The following is a 26,559-nucleotide window of genomic DNA, read 5'->3' as shown; positions in this document are numbered from 1 at the left end:
CAAGCCAATTCTTAAACAAAGACCTAACCAGAGACATCCATAGGGGGGGAGGAGCAAGGAGAAATGATTAAAGCAACTATGTGGCTATACAACTCAAGCTGTGTCCTGCACACAACCAAAACATGAATTGAAACCACACTGGAATGGAATGTTGCTCGCCTTTGTTATTTTTTATGGAAACCTTGATCCTATAGTACCTTTGGAGCTTATGTATGGATAATATGGCTGAAAGCAGAAGACGATGGCTTGAAACTATTGTTTTTCATCTCTGTTAAACTATTCATTCTTTGAACACGTTAAGTTTAGTGATCATGGCAAACTATAATTTGGTTTAGTTTTTTTGACAATCATATAACAACTCAGCCAAGCCAAGTCTTAACAGAATATGAATCAATCATGTAGTTGATAATTCTGAATAAAATCTGTTTTCTAAATTACTCTATTTTCATTGATATATAATACTATCAAATTAAGAATATAGTGGGATATGAAAGCAGAAAAAAATTTAATCTTTACATAAGGAATGAATAAGATGTAACCTTCTAGATGTTGTAGGACTAACTCCATTCATCCCTCATGATTCCAACTGATTCCACTGGTTCCAACTGATCGAAGGTGGAATTCAACATGAGAATTATATCTCTGATTTGGGGAGAAATGGCTATCTAATACCAACAGGACTTGTACAAAACAACAAGAAGCTGTAGACTCCTTTCATGTTCTTTTTTGCATGTAGCTAATAAAAAGTAAAACTAAAACAATTTCCCACAATAAACTTAGATGGTTTTGTCCCCATAGCACACAACCAACCTTGGAAAATGTGGAGCCTTTCCCTTCAGTTTGAATAGTGATGGTTTGGGTCCTACGTTGCAGGATTTGATCTATGTCTTCTTCACAGAATTTGGAGCCTTCATCTTCTTCATCCATTAAAGCCCCATAAGCACCTTTTCGCAATAGGTCTTCAACCTCCATCTTGGAGAGCTGCTGCACCTTCCAGAAACAGACAGACTGATTGATTCCAGAATGGGAAAAAAGACAGGAACTCATGACAACTTCCAGATATAAGTTGACATGAAAATCTAAGGAGGAAGGGGAATAAAGATTAGAAGACCTCTAGGTCTTGCCTGTATAGGATACCCTTACCCCATTGTTGCTTCCCTTGCGGTTGATATCCTGCAACACTGCCTTGTCTAATCCTAGTTTCAAGCTGGCTTTGTCAAACATCTCTCGTTCATAGGAATTTCTGGTGATGAGGCGATAGACTTTAACTGCCTTGCTTTGCCCTATTCGGTGGCAGCGAGCCTGAGCCTACAGGAGGAGAAAGACATCACTCAAAGTAGAGTTGGCAGAACTGGGTTGAGGGAAAGATTAAGTTTCCTCAAGAAGAATATATCCCACACATGCCATCACCTAAACCATCATCTCCCACTCATGCCTTTCCCAATATAATTCCACTTTTCAGTAGCACATTGGGAGCCATATTCCAAACAATAGGTGGGGTCAGGACAAAACTAAAGATCAATCTAATTCAAATTTAAAATTAAGTATAGTGGGAAAATAATTTCCTCATCTGGCATATTTAAAATTATAAATTGGTAACTTCTTGAGTTAGTCCAGGCTTCTGAAGGGTAGATATGGCTGACAATGTTTACTTCTCACTTAAAATATTTAAACTACTTCCCAATAGGGATTTCCAACATTGAACTTAGACAATGAAGATTAGCTATCAGGCTAAGGCCCCTAATATGAACTATGAAACAAAAACAACTGTAGTTAAATTAACCCATTGCACTCCATTAAATAATCAAAATATGACCCATCTGAATGTTCAAGTAACTTTTATCAATACAGTAAAATCTCAATTTGAAAGGCAACATTGAACTGGACATGTCTTCTCACCCCACCCTCCATACAAGATAATATTTCTTTCATAGAGCTGGAAAGTGTCCAAGAAGGAGGGTCTGTGTCCTTTATTGTGGAGGCAAAAAGCTTGCCACTCCAGAAACTTAGTAATCCCATAGCAGCAAGAGTGTGCATGTGTAATTAACAGGACAGGGCACTTTTAAATTCTTTCTTGGTGGTTTCTCTCCTTAGCTATCATCTGCAATGCAACAGGGCACTTTAGGTTTGGTTTTCTGGACATCGTGCAAGTTCCTGACAGTTTGAAAGAATCAGGACACTTAATGTATATGTTTATGCAGGCATAATTCTACTTTTGGATTAATCAAACATTTAAATTTAACAGATGCTTCTTCCCTCCAGATGGTGTATATACCTTTTATTCTAGTTGAAACAATATGCCTTGGGCCTTTGTTGTTCTTTGCTGTTTTGTGTTTCTAAGCCTTTTAATCTTATTAAGGATATTATAAGCTGTTCGGAATCTCCTGACAGAAGTGACATATCAATCTGAGTAACAACATAAAACAAATCAAATGCATATACATATCAAACTGGAAGAGGTATTTATTGTGGTCCATGTCCTTTCAAGCACTTTTGTCTTCAGAGCAGCTGAATTCATATTTTCATAGGTCTTCTACATAATTTATATTCCCAGAGATAGCACTAAATTTCTCCTCAATCACCCCTTGGGCCATCTCATCTCTCAAATACCTGCAGATCATTCTGTGGATTCCAATCTGAGTCAAAGATGATACAGGTATCAGCAGCAGTAAGATTGATGCCTAGCCCTCCTGCCCTTGTGCAGAGCAAGAAAACAAAACGGTCTGAATCTGGCTTGCAGAAGCGATCGATTGCAGCCTGACGTAAATTCCCACGAACCCGGCCATCAATGCGCTCATAAGTATATCTGTATAAATGGAAGTCCATGTATTATTTTAGAAGTTTACTATAAGACTAGGAAACCCTGCTTCCATCTACCCACATTAGCAATACAGCTTTGGGATAGTAATAACTTGATTCAATTACCTCAGATTAGCACAGGAGTATCAAACTTACGTCATCACGGCAGCGTCATGTGACATATCGGGACTTTTTCCCCCTTTGCTAAACCGGGCATGGGTGTGGCCAGCGTGTGATGCACCCGGCCCATGGGCCGGGAGTTTGACAGCCCTGGTCTAGCATAACTTCTCCCAACCTGACGGTCATTAAGAAAGCAAGAAGGCTAATCTAGATGATAAAGGTATCAATAATCAGTCTCCCCCTTTCACAACAATGCTATGTGTGAGATGACACATGGTTTAAGTCCAAAGATTATACAATGCATTATACGAGAAAAATATTTCTCAGCCCTTCTGAAACAATAAAACAAACAACTGCATTTTTCTCAATATTGATTGATATCTATGTCTACAAGAATAATGTTACTAGTTTGCTACCTGACTAGCTGTATGAATGGAGCCTGCTGGAAATCTATTTTTGATCTGTGAGTATAAATATTCAAACATAGATCAATGCTCTCTCCGAGAAACTGACATACAGCATCTGAAAGTCAAAAGCATTCAGTAATATGATAGATTTTTCTGAAACTTGATTCCTTTCCTTCAACTTCTTCTCTATGTTTCTCCACTTCCTTTCCAAACTGAAAGGAAGACGGAACATACTTGAGAGTCATTCATAAGAGAAGTAGATGCTTTCAGACCAGCAAATGTCCTAGTCCATAAGGCTATTCTCTTCTCTGCAGTGCTCTGAGCGTCATTTAAGTTAATCTCCTACAGCTTCTTCACAGCACTACAACCCCTATTTTTCTTGAGAACTCTTGTCTGTTCCTATAAAGGCAAGATTTTATTTTAGTGATTTGCAAAATGACTAACATGAAAAGGACAATGTTGCCACCAAGCAATTGGCAAGGAGGAGGAAATCCTGCAGTTCTAATGACTACATTGACAATTTGATTGATTTCTGAGCTGCAGCATGCTCCTTCTATAAAGACAGATGCTGGATGACATCAATATTCCAAAAGTAGCCTTGCAACTAATTATGTTTACAAAAAACTGAAGAAATATTTCAGTTCAACATTTTTTTTCAATATAAGCCTTATATATGTTTGAAAAATACATTTCTCCTGCAAAGGATAAAAAAGGCAAAGTCTGAAACAGCATGCAGAGACAAACAAAATCAGAGCGAAAAGAGGAAAAAATAACAAGGTGGTGAAAGAATCTAAGACAATGAGAAGAAAATAGTATATACAGATGCACTAGAAGATACGTATAGTCTTATGAACTTATAGCCAAATAATTGCTTAGAATTGATCCAAATGATGCTCTTTTCTGCATAAGCTTCTAGACTGTACTGACCGCCGCTGGATGAGATAATCCTCCAGGATATCAAGGCAGCGCACCATCTGGGAGAAGATCAACACCTTGTGCCCGCCTGCAATCAGCTTTGGCAGCAATTTATCAATCAGCACCAGCTTGCCTGCTGCCTGGATCATTGCCTGCAACTGGAAATCAGGAGCTTCTGAGTTGTGGGTTTTACGGAAATCTTCTAGGATCTTTTCCTCTGCTCCTAACCCAGAAATAGAAGGGAGGGGGGGGGGAATCAGTAGGAATTAAGTTGCATAACCAATATGAAAAGCAATCCCATCATATAACATTCTAGCAGAAAACCTCTGGTGCTATTCCTTATTTTTACCAAGGCTTTGTAAAAAATACAAAGCAAATGCCAATTTTTATTCCTTTATGAAACATACATTCTTATAAAACGTACATTCTGTACACACATATAAGCATTCTTCATCTTTGATTCATCCACAATCTTTCAGCTAAGTACACAGAGCAATATTTGTTACTGTTATGAGGCTTTCCAAATGAAAAATAAATGAAAGCAATCATTATGCTACCATCATCAACTAACTAGGAAGGTAGCAAAGAAAACCAAGCAAAACATTGCTGACTATTGATGGGCAAATGGAAAATTGAAGCACCATTATTTCCCCATCATACGTTAAGTGGGCTGGAGTGCCCAACTTCCAGCCCTACCTCTTACCGTTAATGAGGTAGGGATGATTGCAGCACTTGCGCAACTCCATCATGGTATTGATGAGGTTAGGCATGTTATGCTGGTTAGCACCCTTGGATAGAAAGCTAAAATTTTTCTCCAGGATGGCTCGATAGTATTTCTTCTGGATGTTGGTCAGCTCTACTTCAATGATGGTCTCCTGTTTAGGTGCTAGATTCTTCTCCACATCATCCTTCAGCCTTCGCAGCATCATGGGTTTTAGAAGAGACTGGAGTTTCTTCACCTGTCGGGATTAAAAAATATAATCTACCAATATCATATATAACACTTTCCCAATAATTCATGAAAGTAATACAGAAAATAATTCTCAGTGATGCCAGGGCTAGTACGTTGAGGGAATATGTAACTGCTCAAATTATAAGATTATCATATTAGGGCAAAACCGCGTAATTGTACTATTTGTTTTCCAGCTCCTAGATTCAGCAAGAAAGTATGTACATGCAACACAGATAGTAAAGGCACCTTTGGAAAACATGAGTATAAATGCAGATATATCTAAATATCCAGTGATATATGAAAAATGAAAATCTTGGTGAATTAGGTTTGTTGGCAAGTAAATTACATATACTTTTCAATATGGTTGCATATGACCAGAAATATTTTGTATATGAAGAAATTGAGGATATGTTTATATATAATGAATGTTTTGAGTTTGCTGCATTGTATTCTTTCTTTTAAAAAAAGTGCAAATCAGAATACAAAAATAATAACAGAGATCTATTTTATCCAAAAAAAAGTATGGTCACACCATAGTTTGAGCAACCTTTTTGCACTGTTTATTTCTATACCCTTTTGTCACTGTAGCCAAATGCTTACTCAGTAGATAACTTAAGTTCATCTGCAAGAAACTGTCAACCCCACCCCCACCCCAATTTCCTTGGGCAAAAATCATAGTAAATCCATATCAGTGGAGAATTTATTAAACTGTTTTCTTGCTTACCTGTTCTTCTGTTTTGAGATCCCCAAATTCCTCAAGAAAGGCTGTCTCAGATGGGAACTGTTGTGGTTCCAAGAAGTTCAACAAGCTGAAGAGCTCCTCCACTGAGTTCTGCAGGGGTGTCCCAGTCAGCAGCACTTTATGTTCCTGTTTACCATTCAAGGAAAGATCATAATAGTCAAGTTACAGAAAGAACATGATAAGATTAGGCTTTATTTCCTAACATTGCTGCCGCAATATTTTTGTTGACTGCAGATCTCACTGCAAGTCAAAAATATTGTTTTCAGTTCTAGAAGCCTGGGACTGTTTTTACATCTTTAAAGCCAGCAGATATTCTGCTCATCTAATCACCCTTTAAGGAATATACAGACTTCATTTTGCCAAGCTAGAAAAGCTTATAGGAAACCTTTCTATATTTCAAGTCACTTAACCGTAAGCAACATTCACAGGCCATCAGATGTAACTACTATTAAAGCTGAAAACCATACAAAAATCTTCAGTTTCTATGGTTCTAGCATGCACACAGTAGAAGAAATATTTAGCTAGCAGAAAACTATAATAAATATTTTCTGTTATATTTTTGAAGCCACAGAACAATGAGATACTATAAAGTATAATAGCACTTGATGAAGACCTAAGAAATATTAAAGAAATGAATACACTTTCATATATGCACGTGTGCCTGCAGTATCTTTCATGTGCTTCTGTAATATGCAGAGTCAAATTTCCATATGATTCAGAAGAGCAATACCATTTGAAAAATTCTCACCAGACACATGAGCTTTAATCCTTCCAGTAATTTGCAGTTCCTGTTCTTGAGCCGATGGGCCTCATCAATAACCACACAACGCCAGTGGATCTTCTTCAGCTCTGGACAATCTGCCAAGATCATCTCAAACGTGGTAATAACTACCTGGAATTTGAAGAGCCCAGGAAGAGGAATACCCTAAGGATGATATTATAAAAAATAAGTTGGAATTTACATTCCTAGATAGCAATTAGTGCTGATCAGTTATGATTGCATTCCTGGTAGATGTTCGCTGAATACTGCAACAAACTACATGGTGTCTGAAACAAATGCATCAAAAGGAGATTTACATGTTCTACTTAAAAGGTTATGAGGGATCTACTTCATAATACAGGTAGTCCTCACTTAATGACCATTCATTTAGTGATTCTTCGAAGTAATGCTAGTGCTGGAAGAAAATGACTTATAACCAGTCCTTGCCACTTACATGATTGCAATTTGGGCACTTGGCAAGCATTACACATTTAAGACAGTTGCAGTGTCACACAAACAAATAATTACCATTTGCAACATTCTCAGCTGGCTTCCAATAAGAAAAGTCAATGAAGAAGCCATTTTCAATGGAGGAAGTTGCAAGTTGTGGTCATGTGATGTCTCATGACCATAGGTGACTCACCTAAAGACTGCAACCAGAACTGCCAGAACTTTAATAATTAAGCAGGGCAGTGACATGATGTTTTGCTTAATGACTACTTTGCTTAGCTACAGACTTGCTGATGAAAATTAGGGTTCTTAAATGAGGACTACCTGTGCTATTAATTAGCCATGACCATTCTCTTATTCATACAAATATTCAGCATTTTAATTATAGTGGTATAATTCCACTATCTGTCTGAGATCCTTTAAGGCTAAGACTATCTGTCTACATGCAGAAAATCCAAAGAAATGCAATGTGAATCTAGACCTGCAATCCAAAGGCAACCAATCCACACAAATACATTTTTCCATGTTGTAGTGTGCCTCTCTGGTTTTCTGTACAGGTAGTCCTCAAGTTATAACCATTTGTTCAGCAACTGTTCAAAATTATGAAAGCATTGAACAAAGGGACTTACAACCAGTCCTTGAAGTTCTGACCACCGCAGCACCCCTTTGCTCACATAAACAAAATTTAGGCATTGGTAAACAGCTTGCACTTATGATTGGTTGCAGTCCCATATACTCTTTCCCTCACCTTGATGAGCTTGCACACCTCTCTCCCACCTCCGACTTGCGTGCATCCTGTGTCAAGCCTCTCAGATCCTTCCTACCCCCTGCAACAAGCTACTATGGCACCCACACTGTTCTTACATGAACTCCCTTCGCTTCCTGTTTAACAACCCACATGGGGTTACAATAACAGTTGGGACTGCCTGTATTTGTGTTACCAAGTGATTCAGTCACATGACATCCAGTGGTGGGATATGATCGGTACACCCCGGTACGGGCATACCAGTGCTTGCTGGGAGCACCTGGTACCGTTCCGGTGCTCCAGAGGGTCCACCCGTCTGCTCATGCTCCTTTACCTGTATTTGAGCTGTTCGGGGCTTCCACACACATGCACGGAGCGTACAGCGCCTGCGTGAGGCTCCGCTGAGCAGCTCGAGCATCGCAGAGGCGTCGCAGGCATGCGCGCACTGTGCATGTGCTACATGCATTCATATGGTGGACGCTTGGCCCTGTTGCACCGTATCGGTTGCACCGTATCCAGAACCCACCACTGATGACATCACATTTACAACCACATTGCTAAGTGACAGCAGTCCTGGTAGCAACTGCCATTTTAATCTGAGGATTACCTGTAGTGTGTTTTGATTTTAAAAATGGCGAAGAAACATCCTGAATCTTTATTTTCAAGTCATCAAACATGGGACACTACTTAGCTAAGAAATGCCTAAATACAAGTTGGCCTTTCTTGTTACCTCTACATTTAGTGTTTCCACTGTCCCTTCTCAAAAGCTTTATTTTTAATCAATTCTCCCCATTCCACACTACAGATTATATTCCCAAGGCTGAAAACAAGCAAGAAAAAGTTCCTTAAAATATATACAGTAGCACAAACCTGTGTATCCCGATAAACCATCTCATACTGCTGGATCATCTGGCGGCTTATCTGGCTGCCATGGTACACAATGGCATTCAACTCAGTCCAAGTACGGAATTCTCGCTCCCAGTTTGTGATGGTGGAAAGTGGAGCAATGATGAGAAATGGACCTCGAAGACCCATCAGATAGATCTCAAAGAGGAATGTAATGGACTGGATCGTCTTCCCCAAACCCATTTCATCAGCCAGAATGCAGTTTTTCCTGTGGAAATGCCACAGCAGCCATTACAAAACTTTGGAAGCCCTTCTGAAAACGATTCCTTTACCAATGGGTGAAGTCCCCTGCAGACTAATACTGACACAAAATATTGCCTATGAGAGTTTTTTTAACCAACTTTTTATTCACTCTGCCATTTTAAAACAACTTTCTTTGTTCTTGGGATTTATTTCCAAATGCTGTGGTAATGAACAATGCATTTCCATTAGTGCATATGGAAAATTCACTTTTTCTTGAAGAGTCTATTCATCTTGAGAATTTCACCCTTTTGCAGTTCCTAAGCAAGGCTTCTTTCTCAATTTTTCCCTTCCCTATCCAGTTACCTCTTTCTTCGCCTCATTCACATCCAGTTTTGATCTCCCGTTCCTCTTTCCTTCCCTTTCCAGTGCAGCTATCCCTTCTCCTTAACTCATCTCCAGCCTGCTTTTTTGTCCTTTTTTGGGGGGAAGTTTCTGCTGAAAGGAGGGAAGGTAATGTGTGTATAATGTGTTTTTGCACGTGAGAGTTGCTTGTGTATGATAAAATAAATGGCTGGTAAATGCCAATGAGAGATCAATTAATTTTATAAATGGGACATCTTATTTTACAATGAATTAATTTTAATTAGACATTGTTCATTCAGCTAGTATCCTTTTTTACCTTCCCTTGTCTTTTTTTGGAATACGGATTTGGCAAGCATATAAACACACACCCATGAATCACACACAAGTGTGACATGCACACACATTCACAGGAGACAGGAAAAGCTCCATGTCTAGTTCTAACTGGAGATGGGACCCTTGGCTGACCAGATCCTGCGGAATCCAGAGGAATTTTATCGGTGTTTATATTTTTTTCCTATCTACTCTTCCTTTGGGCAGAGGAGCATTCAACTCAATGTAAATAACTTTGCAGGTAAATATGGAGGGCCTAAAGAGTATAGCAACATCATATGTACGAAATGCTGAGTTAACTTCCCCAACTTTCATGTTTTTAACTTTCAATATATTGTCCCAAATGGTTAAAATAGTTTTAAAATGTATGTAACAATGTGCACCTGCACCTACATTCACAGGCAGGGTGTGATCCAGAAAAGAATTAATAAGACAAACCAGAAACAATTCCCACAATTTCAGGAATATTATTATTATCCCCACTGAGAATGCCTATTTGCAACCCACCTATTATACCAGTTAAAAAGCAGCCAATTCATTCCCTCCAGCTGGTATTCCCGCAATTCGTTGTTATTCTTATAGTCCCGAGACTTCTCTAGCTTTTGCCAAGACTCTGAGGCAGGACGCTCCTACGACATAAAAAAATGAATTAGGGATGGAGGAAGGGAGAAAGCAAGGAAGAAATTGTATTGATCAGGAGACTCCCTGACCAGTTTGGGTCAATAGATATATTTGAAAAATGGTAAGGAGTATGTAGAGTATCATTGTAGATATACTACAGCCTCCCTCACAAATTTACCAGAATATGGAATTTGATCTCGGCTACATTTCTCTTCCTCTCTATTTAATACAGGAATATTTACCAACAAAACGTAAGATAGCAGCTACTCATCATATGTATTGTCTAAAAATAATGATATAGTCTATGTACTGTGGTAGAGAGGGGGCAATGATGACAAGTAAACCTCAAAGATCCATCAACTAGACCTTAGGGAAGAATGTAATAGAGTGGATTGCCTTCCAGAATATAGGTGAATCCACAAGGACTTTGCTATTCTGACTCATTTCTGATCATTTAGGCTACTGCAATCAGCTCTAGATGGGACTGCCTTTAAAGAGCTCTTGCAGCTTCATATAGTCCAAACTGCAACAGATCAGTGTATTTCCAGTATTCACTGCTCATGTTCATTATGTATTTGCTGCAGAGTCTGTATTGCTTTTAAAATATTGGTACTAAAATCAGTCAGATTCAAGCCAGATAGCCTTTTCTATCTTGCCAGAAAAAGTAGCAGGTGATTCTCTGCTTTCGGGAAGTGGAGGAAGCTGAAGCATGGAGGCACTGTCATTGTAGCAGTGTCAGGCATCTGGAATGGCCTCCCACTATAAATTACACAAGTCCCAATTTTAGTTACCTTCCAGAAATAATTGTCTTTTGGATTGTTTAGACGGACTGATTTTTTGGATTTGGGGTTTATATGTTTGCCTTTACTAGATTATCACTGTGTTAATTATATATTATTAGAAAACCAAAGTGAGCCCTATGGAAGTGCAGTGGGGTATAAATAAACAAACAAATAAATAAAATGTTACAGCAAAATATACGACCCACTGCAGTGATATATTCTGATCAATAAGCTATAGGTTGGAAACATGACAATTAAATGAATATATCAGTGGCTTGAAACTCAGACTCAAGGAATGCTAATAAATAGTTCCCCATTAAACTGGAGGGATTGTATCGGCTAGGATCTCACAAGGTTTAAGTCTCATCCTATACTTCTCAGATTTGCAAATTACTTGGCAATTTTGATAAGCATTCTTTCCATTTCCTAATGGATAGAAATAGAAATGAAATTCTGATAGATTAGAGAAATTTAATAGAGACAAATACAATATAGGAAATAAAAATAAAAGGATACTTAAGATCTAGGGACCTTGGTTTTCTTTCCTTGTTTTGTCCAAAACCCACCCTGTGATATCTGCCCCATAAATTTCCCCATTATAGATTTAAAAAATCTAATCTATATGTGGCAGAAAAACGAAGAAATACTGTAGTATTACTTTTGCAAACCACATAAAGAAACAGCATCAAAAGAACATATAAGAAAATGTATACAAATCATAACTTAGGAATAAAAGTATTTTAAAACGCAGAAACCGAGGGGGAGCTTTTTAACCAAAATATGGGAACCAGTAGATCAACTAAATCAATAAATCTATATAAAATAGCAGAATTAGATAATTAGATAAGTAAAGTATTTTTGCCCTTACTTAAACATATTTCTTCAGCTTCTGGCAAATATACATACAAACATACATAAAATATATCCAATTTGCCAATCATTATCTCAGGGAGAAAAACACCCTCTGTAAAATATAAGGAAATATGTTTTTGTATTTTGAAATATATTTTTGGAAAGGATAAACAATAAAATTGTATGTTTATTTATTGGAAAAATAGTTCAGTCGATCCATAGGACTGCAGCAGTGTGTAAGTTCCTCTGCTTAGGGCACTGAGAAACAGATTGGAATTTCCATGGACAACATGGGATACTATCTTCAACTTAGAAAATCCTATTTCTTCCTTTATTTTGTACTCTGACTGGCACAGTACAAATGGCAAAGGCATCTGAATGAAGACAAGAGAGGAATGCTCAGAGCTGCTGAGTTAAAGTACCAAGAAAAGACATAGCAAAGAATGGCAAAATTTAAAAAAAAACACTGCCAAATAAATGGCTCTGAAAGAGGAAATTATGCTGAACCACAATATTCTATTTCACGCATAACTATCAGTTTTTTCCCCCCCAACAAAACCAAAGCTTAATTCATTTTTTACCAAGGATTTAAGTTCTGGAGGAATTTGGAGAAATTCAAACTCTTTAATCTTCCCAGGATCAACATCCTCCTCAAGTTCCCAAGTACTTTCTTCATAGGGTAAGGAGCACCACTTCACCAGGTAGTGAGTCACCTCCTACAATCCAGGAACAACAAAAGGAGAAGCAGTGAGGGCTCAAAACAAAAAGCAACAAAGAATAAATAATGGAACTCTTTGAAGAAAGATAACCTTGGGGGGGGGGGGGAGAGAATCAAGATCATTATTAATTTGGTAAGATGAAACATATGATGTATGCAGGGGTATAACCATGATTGATATGATCATGGATACAACTTTAGAACCAGCTTTCACATGCTTCCAAAGAAAAGGAAAAACCTTTATATATATAAAAAAAGCCCTCTATCTTTCCAGAATCACTTTCGACTGTGAGATGGGCAACATATACATTTAATAAATAAATAAACATTTCCTCACAAAAAGGAGACATCAACTTCCAAGTGTACTTTTTTATGTAAATGTTTTTTAAAAAGGTAAACTCATAAAACATTTAGTCATCATTTGTTAATCAAAAACCCATGTTTTATCTTTTTTCTTAATAGAAATAATTGATTTAACATGAAAGGCAGGGAGTAGAAATATGGATTTTCAAAGATATGGATGTTCCACGGCATTTCCATAGGCCTTGGGAGAGAGGGATGATTTAGTATCAATACTCTCACTTATCTCTAATTTTTAAGACCACATACACTGTATAATTACACAGGTACATGGGAGGAGAAAAACATCCAAAATTAGGAATTTTGTCACCATGTAAAAATTATCTCCATATCTCATTTCTAACTTTTGTGTTACAAGTAGAAGAATATTTTCTTATAGCTATACAAAGGTTCATAATCACATAATTCCAAATGTGGAGTGAAAACTGAATAATGCTTTATCATTTACACTGAGATAAATTGTAAGAATTAAACCAATATATACTTATTTTAATTAATTCAGAAAGGTTTAAAGCATTTGTTAAAAAGTAGAACACTTCTCTATAGCCTCCTTCTCCCATCTGGTTTTCATTAAAATATGGAATTATAAAGACTTTACGTTGATTCCATTCTTTTTTTTTAGGTACAGGAATATTGCCTATATTGACTGGTAGATTCTTACTTTTCAAACCAGGAGGCTAAAGCAACCATAACTGGGCTGCAAAAATGCAACAAAAAGATGCACAAATTTATAAGCTGCCATCTAACAGTCATCTGGATTTTTGCAGTCCAGATGTAGTATGCCTTACCAAACAGAACTGAACCTGGGGTTTACTGCATGCACAACGTATGATGTGATAGCGTCAACTCCTAATAAATTTGACAACTGCTGAGATTTAAGGCCCATTTAGAGCATTTTACAGACATCATCACTGCCTTGAGGGGAGTTGGAACTCTCCTATTTACAAATTTGGTACTACTATGCTCCATTCTCAGTCATATGGAGCTTAGAGCCAGGAAGATGCCAAGGACTATACCCAAGGTGCTATGTTGTGGAGCACAGCTCTGAGGCATGAGAAATTAAAAGAATCTGAATTTTTTAAAGCCAGCTAAGGAATGTACCTCTCAAGCGTGGAGTGGGCTCTGCCTGAACTCTTGTCACTTTTCCATGAAGCAGAACACCTATATCATAATTGTGCTGATCTTATCAGTTCTAAACCAAAGTTACAAGGCAACATATCTCTTCCAAGGGAGCTGTGCAGTTCAAAGGAGAAGTCTCTTTCTAGACTATATTTGAGAATGGGTTATGAAGAAAAAAAAGGAGGCTGATTTTTATAGTTGCAATTTAAATACACATATGACTACAGAGATCTCAGAAAAATTGTCCTACAGAAACTTTATTCTAGTCACACAATGACTACATTTCAGTAATCTCTTATTTCCAGCACTAAACTTGCTGAGTCAGCAGGACAAACTGCATGGACGTTCACAATTACTTAGCTGAAAAACTCTTGGCAATTAAGAGACAGATTTGGTGGGGGGGGGGGAATTGTATCACTGTGTTTTACTAAGAAGCAGCTCCCTCTGCTTCCCAGACTGAGGTCAGCCATGGAAAATCAAGAATGTGGGTATGTGAATTGCAAATAACAATCATACCTCCCCAGTTTCGGAGTCCTTTGTGTGAGCCACTTCTAGAATTCTATCAACTTCCACATAGTCTGGATTGAACAGATCTTCATCAGGCTGGCAAAATAAGAATCAAACAGCAGATATGCATTAGGTCATGTTAGGCCTAGCCAGGAAAGAAAAACCAGTTTCTCAAGTTATTAATTTATGTCAGATGGCGAAACAAGAAAGTCACATGGGATGACAGAAATAAAAGTTTGGGCTTCCTGAACTAGCAAGAAGGAAGCAATTTTTACTGTCAAATGATTTCATTTTATTTTTAATAGAGTTGCAAGCAAAACAGCTCTTTAGCAGGTTCTTCCCTGGACTTTCTTGTAGAAATAAAAGCTTTGGCAGCTTTTTTCCTTACATACCTCAGTTGCAATCTTTGAAATATAAGCCCCAAATAGATGTGTGAAGACCAAGAGATCTTAGAAAAATAATTCCACCCAAACCTCCTTATTTTCACTTGTAAAACTGCAAATTCTGCTCATCTAGAATAAAAGTGTAAAGGTTCAGAGCAGAAACTCAACTCTTCCAAATGCTCCACTAAAGGTAAAGGTTCCCCTCACACATATGTGCTAGTCGTTCCTGACTCTAGGGGGCGGTGCCAAAGAGCCAGTGCTATCTGAAGACATCTCCGTGGTCATGTGGCCGGCATGACTAATGCCAAAGGCACACGGGACACTGTTACTTTCCCATTTTTCTACTTGCATTTTTACATGCTTTCGAAACTCCTAGGTTGGCAGAAGCTGGGACAAGTAACGGGAGCTCACTCCCTTATGAGGCACTAGGAATTCGAACCGCCGAACTGCCGACCATTCTGATTGACAAGCTCAGCGTCTTAAACCACTGAGCCCCTGTGTCCCTAAAAATGCTCTACTACTTCCCACTAAAAATAAATGAAACTAAATATAAAAAAAAAGATAGCAGTGGATAATGGTTACATAACATGAAAGGACATTCTTTGGAATTTGGAGCTGTGTTGGGATCCCTGAAGAATATAAGGGTGGATAGCATTCGAAGAGTCCAGCTGAGAAGACTTTATCTCTCTTCTTCAAGCAGAGAGTTTGAAACTTATTTCCACTTTTTACCTTTTCCCAACTAGTTCCCCATACCCTGAAACTAGAAAAATGTTTAATTTTGTAGAAAGAGACTACAATTTCCTATAGATAGTCCTTGAATTATGATGGCAATTGGGATCAGGATTGCTGTCACTAAGTGATATGGTTGTAAAGCACAACATCATGTAACTGGATAGCAAAGCTATGGCAATCCTGACAGTCCTGGAATCCCAGATAAGAAATACAAGGGTGTCACAGAGAAATAGGGGAGGCCAGGGAAGGTTAGGGAGGTCCAGTACAGGTTGCATGTGATTTGGGGGGAAGCCAAGGAGGGCCTGGGAGGGCTGGTGGAGGCTGCAAGCAGGTAGGGAGTTGCTGCAGGCTAGAACAACTTACGGAAACAACTTGAGACATTTGCTGTCAGCTTCCACATTGACTTTGCTTGTGGGAAGCTGGGAAGAAAAGTCACAAATAGCAACCACTTGGCCACAGCTGCCTGTATCATCATAATCACAAGCTGAACAACCAAGCTCCTGGAATGGGGTCACGTGATGGGGATACTACTTTGGGAACCAGTCCTATGTCCATTCTTTCAGTGCCACCATAACTTTGAATGGTTGCTGAATAAATGAACATGAGCCAAGGACTACCTGTATGGAAAGCGTGAGTTTTATGCCAACATTTCTTTTTCAAGATGCTGGTTGGAAGCAATTACCAAACAAAAACAGCAACCGTAAATCAACCAATATTCTCACTGAGTATTCATCTTGAGCTGTCAGAAATATAAATATCTATTATGATAAGATTGAAATTACCATACTAAATGAACAGGACATCAATTATTTATCTCTGCTCAGGAGAAAGTCAACCTCTTCCATTCCAATTCCACAATACATCCACAATAGCATCACATGTAACAACATGATAGTTAGAAAGAGCACTCTAAAAACAAGATTCTCAGGTATCTGTTGGCTGGCAACATGCCATTATATAAACCTTTCTATTCCTGATTTCCCCTGGCAGAGGTACAATAATTTTGTACTTTTATTTATCTAGGTCAGGGGTGTCAAACTCAAGACCCGGGAGCTGGATCTGGCTTGCAGGGTGCTTAGATCTTTCCCAGAGGCCCGCCCTGGAAACAGCGAAGGACCTGCCCACGGTGCCTCTGCTAGCGAAAAAGAAGCTTGTGAGGGCCACCCACGTCCCACCTGGGCTCTGTTTTCAGCTGCAACAGCCTCCTGCAATCTTCTGCCAACGAAAATGGAGTTCAGGGAGTCCACACGCATCCTGCCCAGGCTCTGTTTTTGGCAGCGACAGCCTCCTGCACCCCTCTGTCGACTAAAATGGAGCAGAGGGAGGCTGCATGCAGCCCACCCATGCGCTTGGGCTGCGTGTGACCTCCCCGAGTTCTGTTTTCACTGGCAGAGGCTGCAGGAGACTGTCATGGTTAAAAATAGAGACTTGATGAGTGACATTGAGCTGTCCATGCCCACCCTGTCCATGCCCTGGCCACACACCCTGGCCCCGAGGTCAAACACAACCCTGATGTTACTCTCAATGAAATCGCTGATGACTCCTGATGATACCCCTGATCTAGGCCATCATCATCATCTATTAATTTAAATTTATTATCCCCACCGATTCCTATAGACTCAAAACAGTTTATAAAATTCAGAGTTAAAATCAATTTTTAAAAAGTTAAATGAGTTACAATGGCAATTGGGAACACGATTGCCATAGCTAAGCAATTTGGTTATAAAGTGCAACATTATATGACTGCATGATTAGCAATAGCAATCCAAGAATTCTTGGTTGTAATCATAACCCCCAAGACATGTGGGTCATTAAGCAGAAAGTAGAGGGCATCCCAGGTAAGAAGCATGGGGATGCCATGGGGGAGAGGCTCAGGGAGATCTGGCAAAGATTGCTTATAAGTTGGGGGTTGCTGCAGTTCGGATTGAACTCAGGCAATTTGGGAAATGCGGATGTGAGTCCCTGTGTACAAGGGCAGGCAGGCTAGTAAAGGAGAGTCAAAGACAAGCTCTTTAACCATAATTTTGCTTTAGTTTACAGCAATGGTGCTGCTTATATGCGTACACATTGCTAATTGCATATATCCACAATACCACAAAAAATAGCCCCCGTTAGCAGAACTTTTAAAATATTCTGAGAAAGTACATAAAATCAACCAGGAAAATTCATTACTGACCTCAGTGAAAATGTGCTTCATTTGGGCCTGTTTATTGCGAAAGCGTTTAATCTTCTGGGAGATCCGGGGATCTTTTTCTAGCTCCTCCATGGTGGCCCATTTACAGTGCAAATAAGAACTATGAATTAATAAAAAGTATCATTCAGATTATTAAGAAGGAACCAGGAAGACATGTACATGATTGGCATTTTAAGACAAACTTGTCCAAATCTCACTTCCTTCAAGTATGTAATTGGATCACAATATCTATATCTTCCCAAAAGCTGAAGTGTAATTTACAGCTAATATCATGTTTAAATGTTAAGAAAAATACAATCAAATAAGCATATTCTGGCAGAAGTATGCATAAAACTGTAATGTATTAGCTTACTAGTGTTTCCCCAAACATATAAATTGAGGGGAAAAAATACAAAAATTCAAACATTAGGGATAGTGTTGCAGAAATCAGCTATAAGGAATTTAAAGTTGGAAAAATATGAAATTGAGCAAAATCAATTTTGACAAATCAGTCAACTTCTACTATGACGAAATAGATGCTACTTTATACGTTTTGGACATCCAAAACAGAACAGTACGTAGCACATTGATAAGACAAACACATGCTATACGTACAAATTGCGGTACTTTACATAGAACTCTTCCTGTTCATAAGTTGCTCCTCCAGGATAAATCTGGAACAACAATTATTTGTTTGATTGTTTCTTTAATTATATAGATATATTATACTCATTAATGCTTACCATCCATTATATATTATTTATTTATCTATTTCTCAGTTTCTCTATTTATTTATTTATCCATCCATCCATTCAATCAATCAATATCTATAGCTGCCCATCTCAATCAATGATTCTGGGCAGCTTACAAATAAAAAAATACATTACAATTAAAAATACTGAAAACATTTTAAAATAATAAAAACAAATAAACCATCCAGATTTTTGGAAGTGGTGTTATGGAATAAACCAGCAGAGAATATGTTTCAGATCTGAACATCCACTTACATACTGGAATTGGTGAGGGGAGGAAGCAACTTTTGAGGCACAATTTTGCCATCAGTTGCATTCTGAATTTAAGTACCCACTCTAGGCAAAGAGAGAACAATATCCCTCTGCCTTGAGCTTCAAACTGAACACTTGCCCCGGCTTCCAACAGGACTTCCAAATTCCAGACTATTCATTCACTGCATAAAGAAGCTAAGCTCCAAACAGAATAGTCCTACTATTCATTATCATATTACTGTGGGAAAAAAATTATGATAAAGTAAATAATTTACAGCATCTTCTTATAATACCAAGGGTTATAATTTAACACAATCGATCCTATTCTTTCCTTTCCATAGAATAATAACTCATAAAGGAACTGAAAGGGCTCCGATGACAAGGGAGGCTCTCACCTCTTTCTGCACCATCCTGGAGGCAAGAATTTTCTCAATGATGTTGGCATCGTCCTCAGGAGGTTCCTATGGAGCAGAGGCAGGAAGAAGGAAGTTTAGATGCCCAGATGTGATCGTGGCATTTAGTGTTTTAAAGCAGCAGTCACCAACTCGTGGTCCGTGAGAAAATTTTGGTGGTCCACAGAAAAATTATTTTGCATTTTTTATATTGCATTAAATTAGGGGTCCTCAAACTACAGGCCCTGGGCCGGATACATGCAATGAACTTGCTGCTGCAGAGAGTCTCCCTCTTTGGGGTCTTTTTGTGCGGGTCAGAGGGGAGGGGCAGAAATTCCAACTTGGGGTCTACTTCAGCCTCCTGATGCGGTGCTTTGGATGAAAGCTGGAGGGAAGTGCTGCTGGTGGCAAAGAGCCAGATGGCTTTGCTCCAGCGGCACTGTATCATGGCCTGGAACTGGCTCACCATCTCAGCCCGCTGAACCTCCACATGCCGGTACTTGGCCTTGCACTCCCACAGGTCTTCCCTCTGCTTGGAAAGCCTATGCTCATAGACCTCCATGAGATGCTTCTGCTGAGCCTCCTTCTCGGTCAGATCCAATTTGAACTGATCCAGGTGGCTGCTTAGCTCCAACAACTGCTCCCTAAGGAGCCCGGGCGGGCCAGGAGTGGCTGGGAGGGGAGAGTAGAGGCCGGCAAGGCACCCCTCGATGTGAGTGACATCAAGTTGACCACACCCACCTTGTCACATGACCACCTAGCCACACCCACCCAGCCAGTCATTAGGCTGAGCATATTAGTGGTCCGCAGGATTTAAAATTATGAATTTAGTGGTCCCTGAGACCCAAAAGGTTTGGGACTCCTGTTTTAAAGCAATGTACATTCAAAGTTGGACCTTCAGTATTCAAAGACATCTCTTGGAATTAATAGACAGTGTACTTCTTGTCATGTAAAATCACATCATTGCAATTTGTAATCTCTTGATAGTTTCCCCACTGACTTTGATGGACGATTGTTAGGTCCAGTCATGTAACTGCAAGTTGTTTGTGGCCATCATAATTGTGAGCTGGCTGTCAAGTACCCAAATCACAATCACATTACCACCAGGATATTGTGACGGCCACAATTCTGAGGATCCTTGTTCGGTACCATCGTAACTTTAAACAGACACTGAACTAACGGTCATCAAAGGTACATCATGATGACTACTTATACAGTATATGATGTACAATTCTATTCTGGTCTTGTCTATTCTAATGATCATATATTTATTCCCATATAAAAACAAAGTGGCAGATAAATGGGTGAGAGTGCCTGAAGATTACTAAAGATAATCACTGAAAACAAACTATCATCTTATGAACTGAATTTAGTTTACATATGTATTTCTGCTCCTTGCACACTTTCTCTGCATCTCTCCCAGACCCGACAGGATTATTCTTGTGTGGGGGAAAAGGAGGAGAACAGTGTTTTACAGTATATATATTTACCTCCTTTAGTTACCTATACAGTAATAAAGGTGGGATAAAATATAATTAATAAAGAAGGTATTTGGAGGAGGGGTGCCATTGTGTTAGTGTTGAGTCCTGGCAAGTGCTTGGACAAGTTCCTGCAGTTTTCTTGGCAAAATTTTGGAATGGTTTGCCATTCCCTGCTTCCTAAGCGAAAGACTGGTCCAAAGTTACCCAGTTAACGTTGTGCCTAAGGTGGAACTACTACTTAAAGAATCTCCCAGTTCCCAGGGGGATGCCTTAACCACTACACCAAACTGATTCTTAAGTCATTTTAATGTTGCTTTAATTATAATAGAAGCTTATCATGATTATTAATCTTTGCTTATAATTAAATATAAAGAACTACTCTAAGAAATTTTCTAAAGTGGAACAAATACGGAGAAATCAAAATCAGATTAGAATGTCATTTGGGAAATACTTATTTGGTAGTAAATTAAGTAAGAATAGATTCTGGGTATGTATATATTATTACATTTCAAGTGACAGAACATAATCAGTTAAATGATTCACTTATTTGGGATAACTTAAATTTGCAGAAAAAGGTTAATGCTGCATTTTTCTGGTATATCACCCCACATGTTATCCTCGATTGGGAATTTATTACAAATGAATGCACTCTACAATTCAGTTTAGAAAAAAAAACATTGATTTTACTCAAGATAAGTAATTCTTTTATAATTGCTGCAAACATGATCTCACATGTCTTACTGTGCTATGAATTCACAGGCAAATGGATTTTTTAAGTGGAACTAAGTTTTGTTTCCCAATTCTCCCAGCCATACCTCTGCTTGCCAAGCCAAGGTAGATGCAGAAAGTGCAGAAGCTCGGCCAGCACCCAGTACAGCTATTGTTTCACCATCATCATCAACCACCTTGAAATCCAAGTCTTCATTATACTTCCTACGCTTCACCTGGCGTCCGGAACGGCGCTTCTGTACAGCAAACAGAGATTCAAACATGGTAGAAGAGATATATACAATATTGCTTAGCTGAAATCCAGCCCTTGTCCAGGTTATACAAAGAAACACACATTGCTTAAATTTGGCCAATAGGTTGCCAGCAAGTGAGAAAATTAGGGCACCAGAAGCTTGAACTAAACAAAATGTTGTAAGACATAGACATATGATTTAGCTTCTCACTTCAAAAGTTTGAACATCCCATCCCAAAAATAAATGATGCCAAATCAATGAAGCCAATATTTCAAACGATGGAGAGTGCATCCTTCCATGTACTAGTTTTATCATACTGAAAAGCTCTAAAAAATACACCAACATAAGACAAGACGTAGACAAGTTAAGACATAAAGCAGGAAATGAATACAAATCTGTGTGTGTGTGTTTTCCTACTTTTTCATAATAAATTACATTTCTATTCCATCACCACCTGGTCCTAGAATACTTTGCCAACCCTCTAGGCAGTTTTGGATAGCAAGGAAAGAAAGGGAGAAAACTGCCAATCCTAAAAATTGCCTGCCAATTTATCTAAATTCTGAAAAAGAAGAAAATTGTTTTTGCCCACTTTCTATCTTTCCTGGAGTCATATTTAAACCACACGCTGCTCTTGCATACTGCATATATTCTTTAAGTAAACACACTGCTCAATTCAGAAATCACTTTCAGACAGTTCTCTTTACATCAAGTGATCTTTTAATATAACACTTTCAGAAAATTCCCTATGGAGTGCCTCTCCTGCCTAACTTCAGCTCTTTCTGATCAATATCAGTGAATCTGATAGTTCACCCTTGTCTGTTGATTACTTCATGATTCAACCCTTGAGAAATTACAACTGAATATGTGAACCGAAATGCTCTGCATCTTAGTCAATGGCCTAGGTCAAATAAAATGTTAAAATCATTAACCACTTTGGGCTAGGTTCATATATGATGCTAAGCCAAAGCAACTTCAATGTACTTTAAAGTGATAGGTAAACTAAACAAATGTGAAGGGATGTCTTTCTTATACTTTATCTGTGAAGGCCCGTTCACATAATTGCAAGTCGAGATAATACAGTCCATATGGTGAACATAACTCCTGTAAAAAAGATGTGTGATGTTCCTATGATTGTTTTGTGAATTTATGGAATGCTTGTGGCCAACAGAGGTCTATTGATTGGGAACATAAAAGTGTGCACACATTAAACTGAATGATGTGCTGCAAAGCTCAATAATGCAATAAGCATATGCAAATTATTGTATCAAGGACAAAGATAGTTGTTATTATTTATTAAATTGTTATGCTGGTCATCCTGCAGTACAAGTCAAAATTGTGATTAGGAGGGAAAATACAGAAAATAGAGAAGGAATGAAGACAGAAGTGCAAAACAAATATAGGGTGGAAGATTTAACAGTGAGAGAAGAAAGAGAACACGTCAAGAAAGATAAGGTTGAATTATGTTGATGAGATCCTCACCAAACTGTGGTAAAAAGTTTAGGCAACTAAAGGCAATTAGAGCCATGGAGCCGCAGTGGTTAGAATGCAAAAATGCAGGCTAACTCTGCCAACTGCCAGCAGTTCAATCCTGACCAGCTCAAGGTTGACTCACCCTTCCATCCTTCTGAGGTTGGTAAAATGAGAACCCAGATTGTTGGGGGCAATATGCTGATTCTGTAAAATGCTTAGAGAGGGCTCTAGAGCACTGTGAAGCAGTATATGAGTCTAAGTGCTGTTGCTATTGTTAATGTGTAAACTGGTGTATGGGTGTGGTAGAAGCTCTAAATTGTGTCTAGAAACAATCTTACATTTTTTGTTTTAAAAAAATCTTTATTTGAATGACTACAATTTGACAACTTTCCACATTTCCAGTTCTGTGTAAAAGCTAATATACAGGTACATTTTGGTGGGACCCTAACAATCAGAACCAAAGAATAATAGGAACTAGCGAAGCATAAACTGGTTGTACTCATGAGAAAACTGTAGCAATACTAAATTGTTTCATATCCATAAAGATTCAAGTATACCTGACTGTCAACTGATTCAACAGATTCTTCAAGGTTTTGTCCAGACAATGAAAGGAGGCCTTGATCCAATTCTAAACTATCAAGTGACGTGTCATTTTTCCTTTTTCCTTTCTTCTTCTTTTCAACAGGAGTTGGTCCTTGCTCCATACTGCAGGTACAAATGAATAGCATTATAGCATCACAGTAAGTATCAATGAACTGTGAAGGATGTGTGTTTTTGTTTTACTTTTTTATAGTTTTCTTATGTATGATGTACACTGAAGGCAGCATTTAAAGACAGCATTTAATTTCGTTGTACAAAGTACAATGACAATAAAGTAAACTTAAACTCAGTATCCATCATTCATGTTTTACCCCAAAACTACCCATGAAAAAAAAAATTTTTTTTTTTTGGTTTTTCAGAAAGTGTCATACCTTTTGCAGTCAATAGCCAAATTCAAAATACCACGGAGAAGCAATGTCTTTGTGAGGGTTTTTTCTACTGCACTCTTTTCTGCTTACCCAAACACAATTTTAAAGGCAAAGGGATTACTCTCTCCAACACTGAGCAATACATATTCAAATATATACAATTTTAGTCTGAAAAAAAGCACTTAAAGCACTTTGGGCTGCTCACTTTGATTTCCAACTAACTTTCTTTTGTGGAAACTATTTCACATAACTATTATTTCTGAGCCTTTGCAAACAAAACATATATAAAGATATGACATCTACAAGTTCACAACTAAAACTATTATGACTACAGAAATTGGTTTTTAATCTAAGACAGTCAGCAAAATACAGGCCCTGTTAAAGTATTGCATTTGTATGTAAGTTTCTTTATTTACACTGTCCCCTTCTTCCATTTAATTGAAAAATTTTCCACTTATAAGTAACCAGGCAAACTAAAAATAATGGTTATAAGTACCACATTATTAACATAATCATGTGAAATATAATTGGGAATCTTTTTCTTCTTCTGATTCTCACCTGTAATGTGTCCAATTCTACAGCTCATCAGGGAAGGCAGATGTCCTCTTAAATGATATAAAGTAGAGATGCATAACTTTTTATTGGCTGATGGCCATACTAAGCCTTTGAATAGTGTACCATGGGCTACATTCCAAAAAGTAATATGTAGGGCCAGGCAAAATTAATTTTGGTTTTGTTTCAATTACATTTACCTTGTATTAAAATTAAGTAATAGTTAACTAATCGTTTTGAAGGATTTTGGAGTAGTATCCAAGGTTTCCAGAAGAAGCATACAGCCCTGGGACCTCTTTTTATATATTTCTGATGCAAATCATCCCTTTGTGTATAATATTATTATTTGTATATAATAATAAGTAATAGATAACAGCAACTATAGTAGTATATTTAAGATGTGAAATACTAGAGCATTGCAGCTTTATCTTCCAAATAAGTATTTAATCATATTTTCCCAATATTTTTATTAAATGTTACAATTAAAAAGCTAAAAGGTAACACAACCAAAAGAAACAGCAAAAAAAAGAAAAAAGAAAAATTGGATGGGGGGAAAAAGAATGGAAAGAAAAATAGAAAGAAAAAATAAGAATACTGTATAATAAAGAAAAAGAAAAGAAATAAAGAACTAACTTCTCCTTCCGTCAGAACAAGTAGCATGTTTCCCAGAAAACTTTTCATAAGTGCTTGGCCTTATTTTCAGAGAGGTCTTATTATTCTTGAAGTGCAGGAGGCCCCACAGCTGATCCGGAAAGGGCCAGAAGTTCTGTCTCTATTTCTGGCACACTCTTGCCAGCCCTAGCGTCACTGGGTCTGCTGCTCTTTTTGCGGCCGCCACTAAAAGAATGGGCACAGTAGCTAAGATTTGCGGGTGCTGCCTCCACAAGGCCATTCCACGTAGATGGCACACATGCCAGACAAGTATAGCTATGTACACACTAGTGGGAAGTTCTAGGTTGGCAGCTACTATGGCAATAATATAGCTGAATTCATCTTTTAGCCAAAGTGAAATCAAGTCAATGTTTTATTTAGCTTGCTATAATTCTAATAAAAAGCAAACCTCACTCCTTTCTAGCACTGATGATGATAATGAAATCATCATTAGCTGGGTAATGAAACATCTTCAAGTAAACAACCAAGCTCAGAGAATACCAAGGATTATATTATGCCATAATATATTTGTTTGTTCTTTGGCTTAGTATCAAGTACAAGTCTATCTATTATGACCTAGAAATATGTGCAACTAAAACACTATGGCTTATTAAACAAGCCATTTAAAAAATCCTATCTAATGCATAAACCAAACTCATCTATATTTCACATATATAGTATCATACAATTTTCTTCTCAACTGATATTAGAGGAGATATTTTTGTTTTTCCCCAACTAAAAATAAAATGAGGATACAGAAGCTAGCAGTGACCAAATTCATGAATCTTCTTAAATTCCATGTAGAAATAAATTACTCAGAAAATAACCATTATTTTAACTTTACATGCTGTAAAGTTAACTGTGCAATAGAAAATGGGATAGTTTAAAGAAACAAGGAGGGTTTGGGGAAAGGTAACAGGGAAATTATGAATATAATAGACAAGTGATTTAACTCACTTGGCTGTTTTTCAAAGAGAATCTATGCTAATTGGATTACAAATTATCTGATGTCAACAGATTATCCATCTTCATAAATGGAAGTAAAAGTTAGTTACAATATTTCCTTCAAGATGCAAAAAAAAAGAAAAAAGAAAAAATCCAGTGGGGAGCGAACAAGGGCATTTAACTATGGAGTACTTTTCTATTTTGGTTCTGAAAAA

The 26,559-nt window shown here is 37.9% G+C and overlaps 1 protein-coding gene across 6 annotated transcripts in view; it reads right to left on the bottom strand.

Moving 5' to 3' along the window:
- CHD6 (chromodomain helicase DNA binding protein 6) overlaps nt 1-26,559 on the bottom strand; it is a 130,465-nt gene that overhangs the window by 34,232 nt on the left and 69,674 nt on the right. For 4 of the 6 annotated variants that reach the window (XM_087720295.1, XM_087720294.1, XM_087720298.1 and 1 more), the window contains 16 exons: nt 23,786-23,933; nt 21,612-21,761; nt 19,319-19,384; nt 18,535-18,593; nt 17,923-18,040; nt 14,641-14,727; nt 12,509-12,643; nt 10,180-10,301; nt 8,761-9,004; nt 6,684-6,860; nt 5,918-6,061; nt 4,945-5,200; nt 4,254-4,464; nt 2,611-2,806; nt 1,144-1,308; nt 811-990 (listed from right to left, as the gene is read on the bottom strand). In XM_087720295.1, the coding sequence (XP_087576421.1) occupies nt 811-990; nt 1,144-1,308; nt 2,611-2,806; nt 4,254-4,464; nt 4,945-5,200; nt 5,918-6,061; nt 6,684-6,860; nt 8,761-9,004; nt 10,180-10,301; nt 12,509-12,643; nt 14,641-14,727; nt 17,923-18,040; nt 18,535-18,593; nt 19,319-19,384; nt 21,612-21,761; nt 23,786-23,933 (2,458 nt within the window). Of the gene's footprint in view, nt 1-810; nt 991-1,143; nt 1,309-2,610; nt 2,807-4,253; nt 4,465-4,944; nt 5,201-5,917; nt 6,062-6,683; nt 6,861-8,760; nt 9,005-9,342; nt 9,451-10,179; nt 10,302-12,508; nt 12,644-14,640; nt 14,728-17,922; nt 18,041-18,534; nt 18,594-19,318; nt 19,385-21,611; nt 21,762-23,785; nt 23,934-26,559 lie in introns of those variants that run through there. The other 2 variants (XM_087720297.1, XM_014062970.2) reach the window with 2 other exon arrangements.

This window comes from Thamnophis sirtalis, unplaced genomic scaffold (genome assembly GCF_051295495.1).
Source record: "Thamnophis sirtalis isolate CommonGarterSnake01/CBP01778 unplaced genomic scaffold, rThaSir2_p1.2 scaffold_7, whole genome shotgun sequence".
Classification (NCBI taxonomy): Eukaryota; Metazoa; Chordata; class Lepidosauria; order Squamata; family Natricidae; genus Thamnophis; species Thamnophis sirtalis.
The sequence above is the reverse complement of the archived record's forward strand: the minus strand, read 5'-3'. Positions and strand labels throughout refer to the sequence as shown.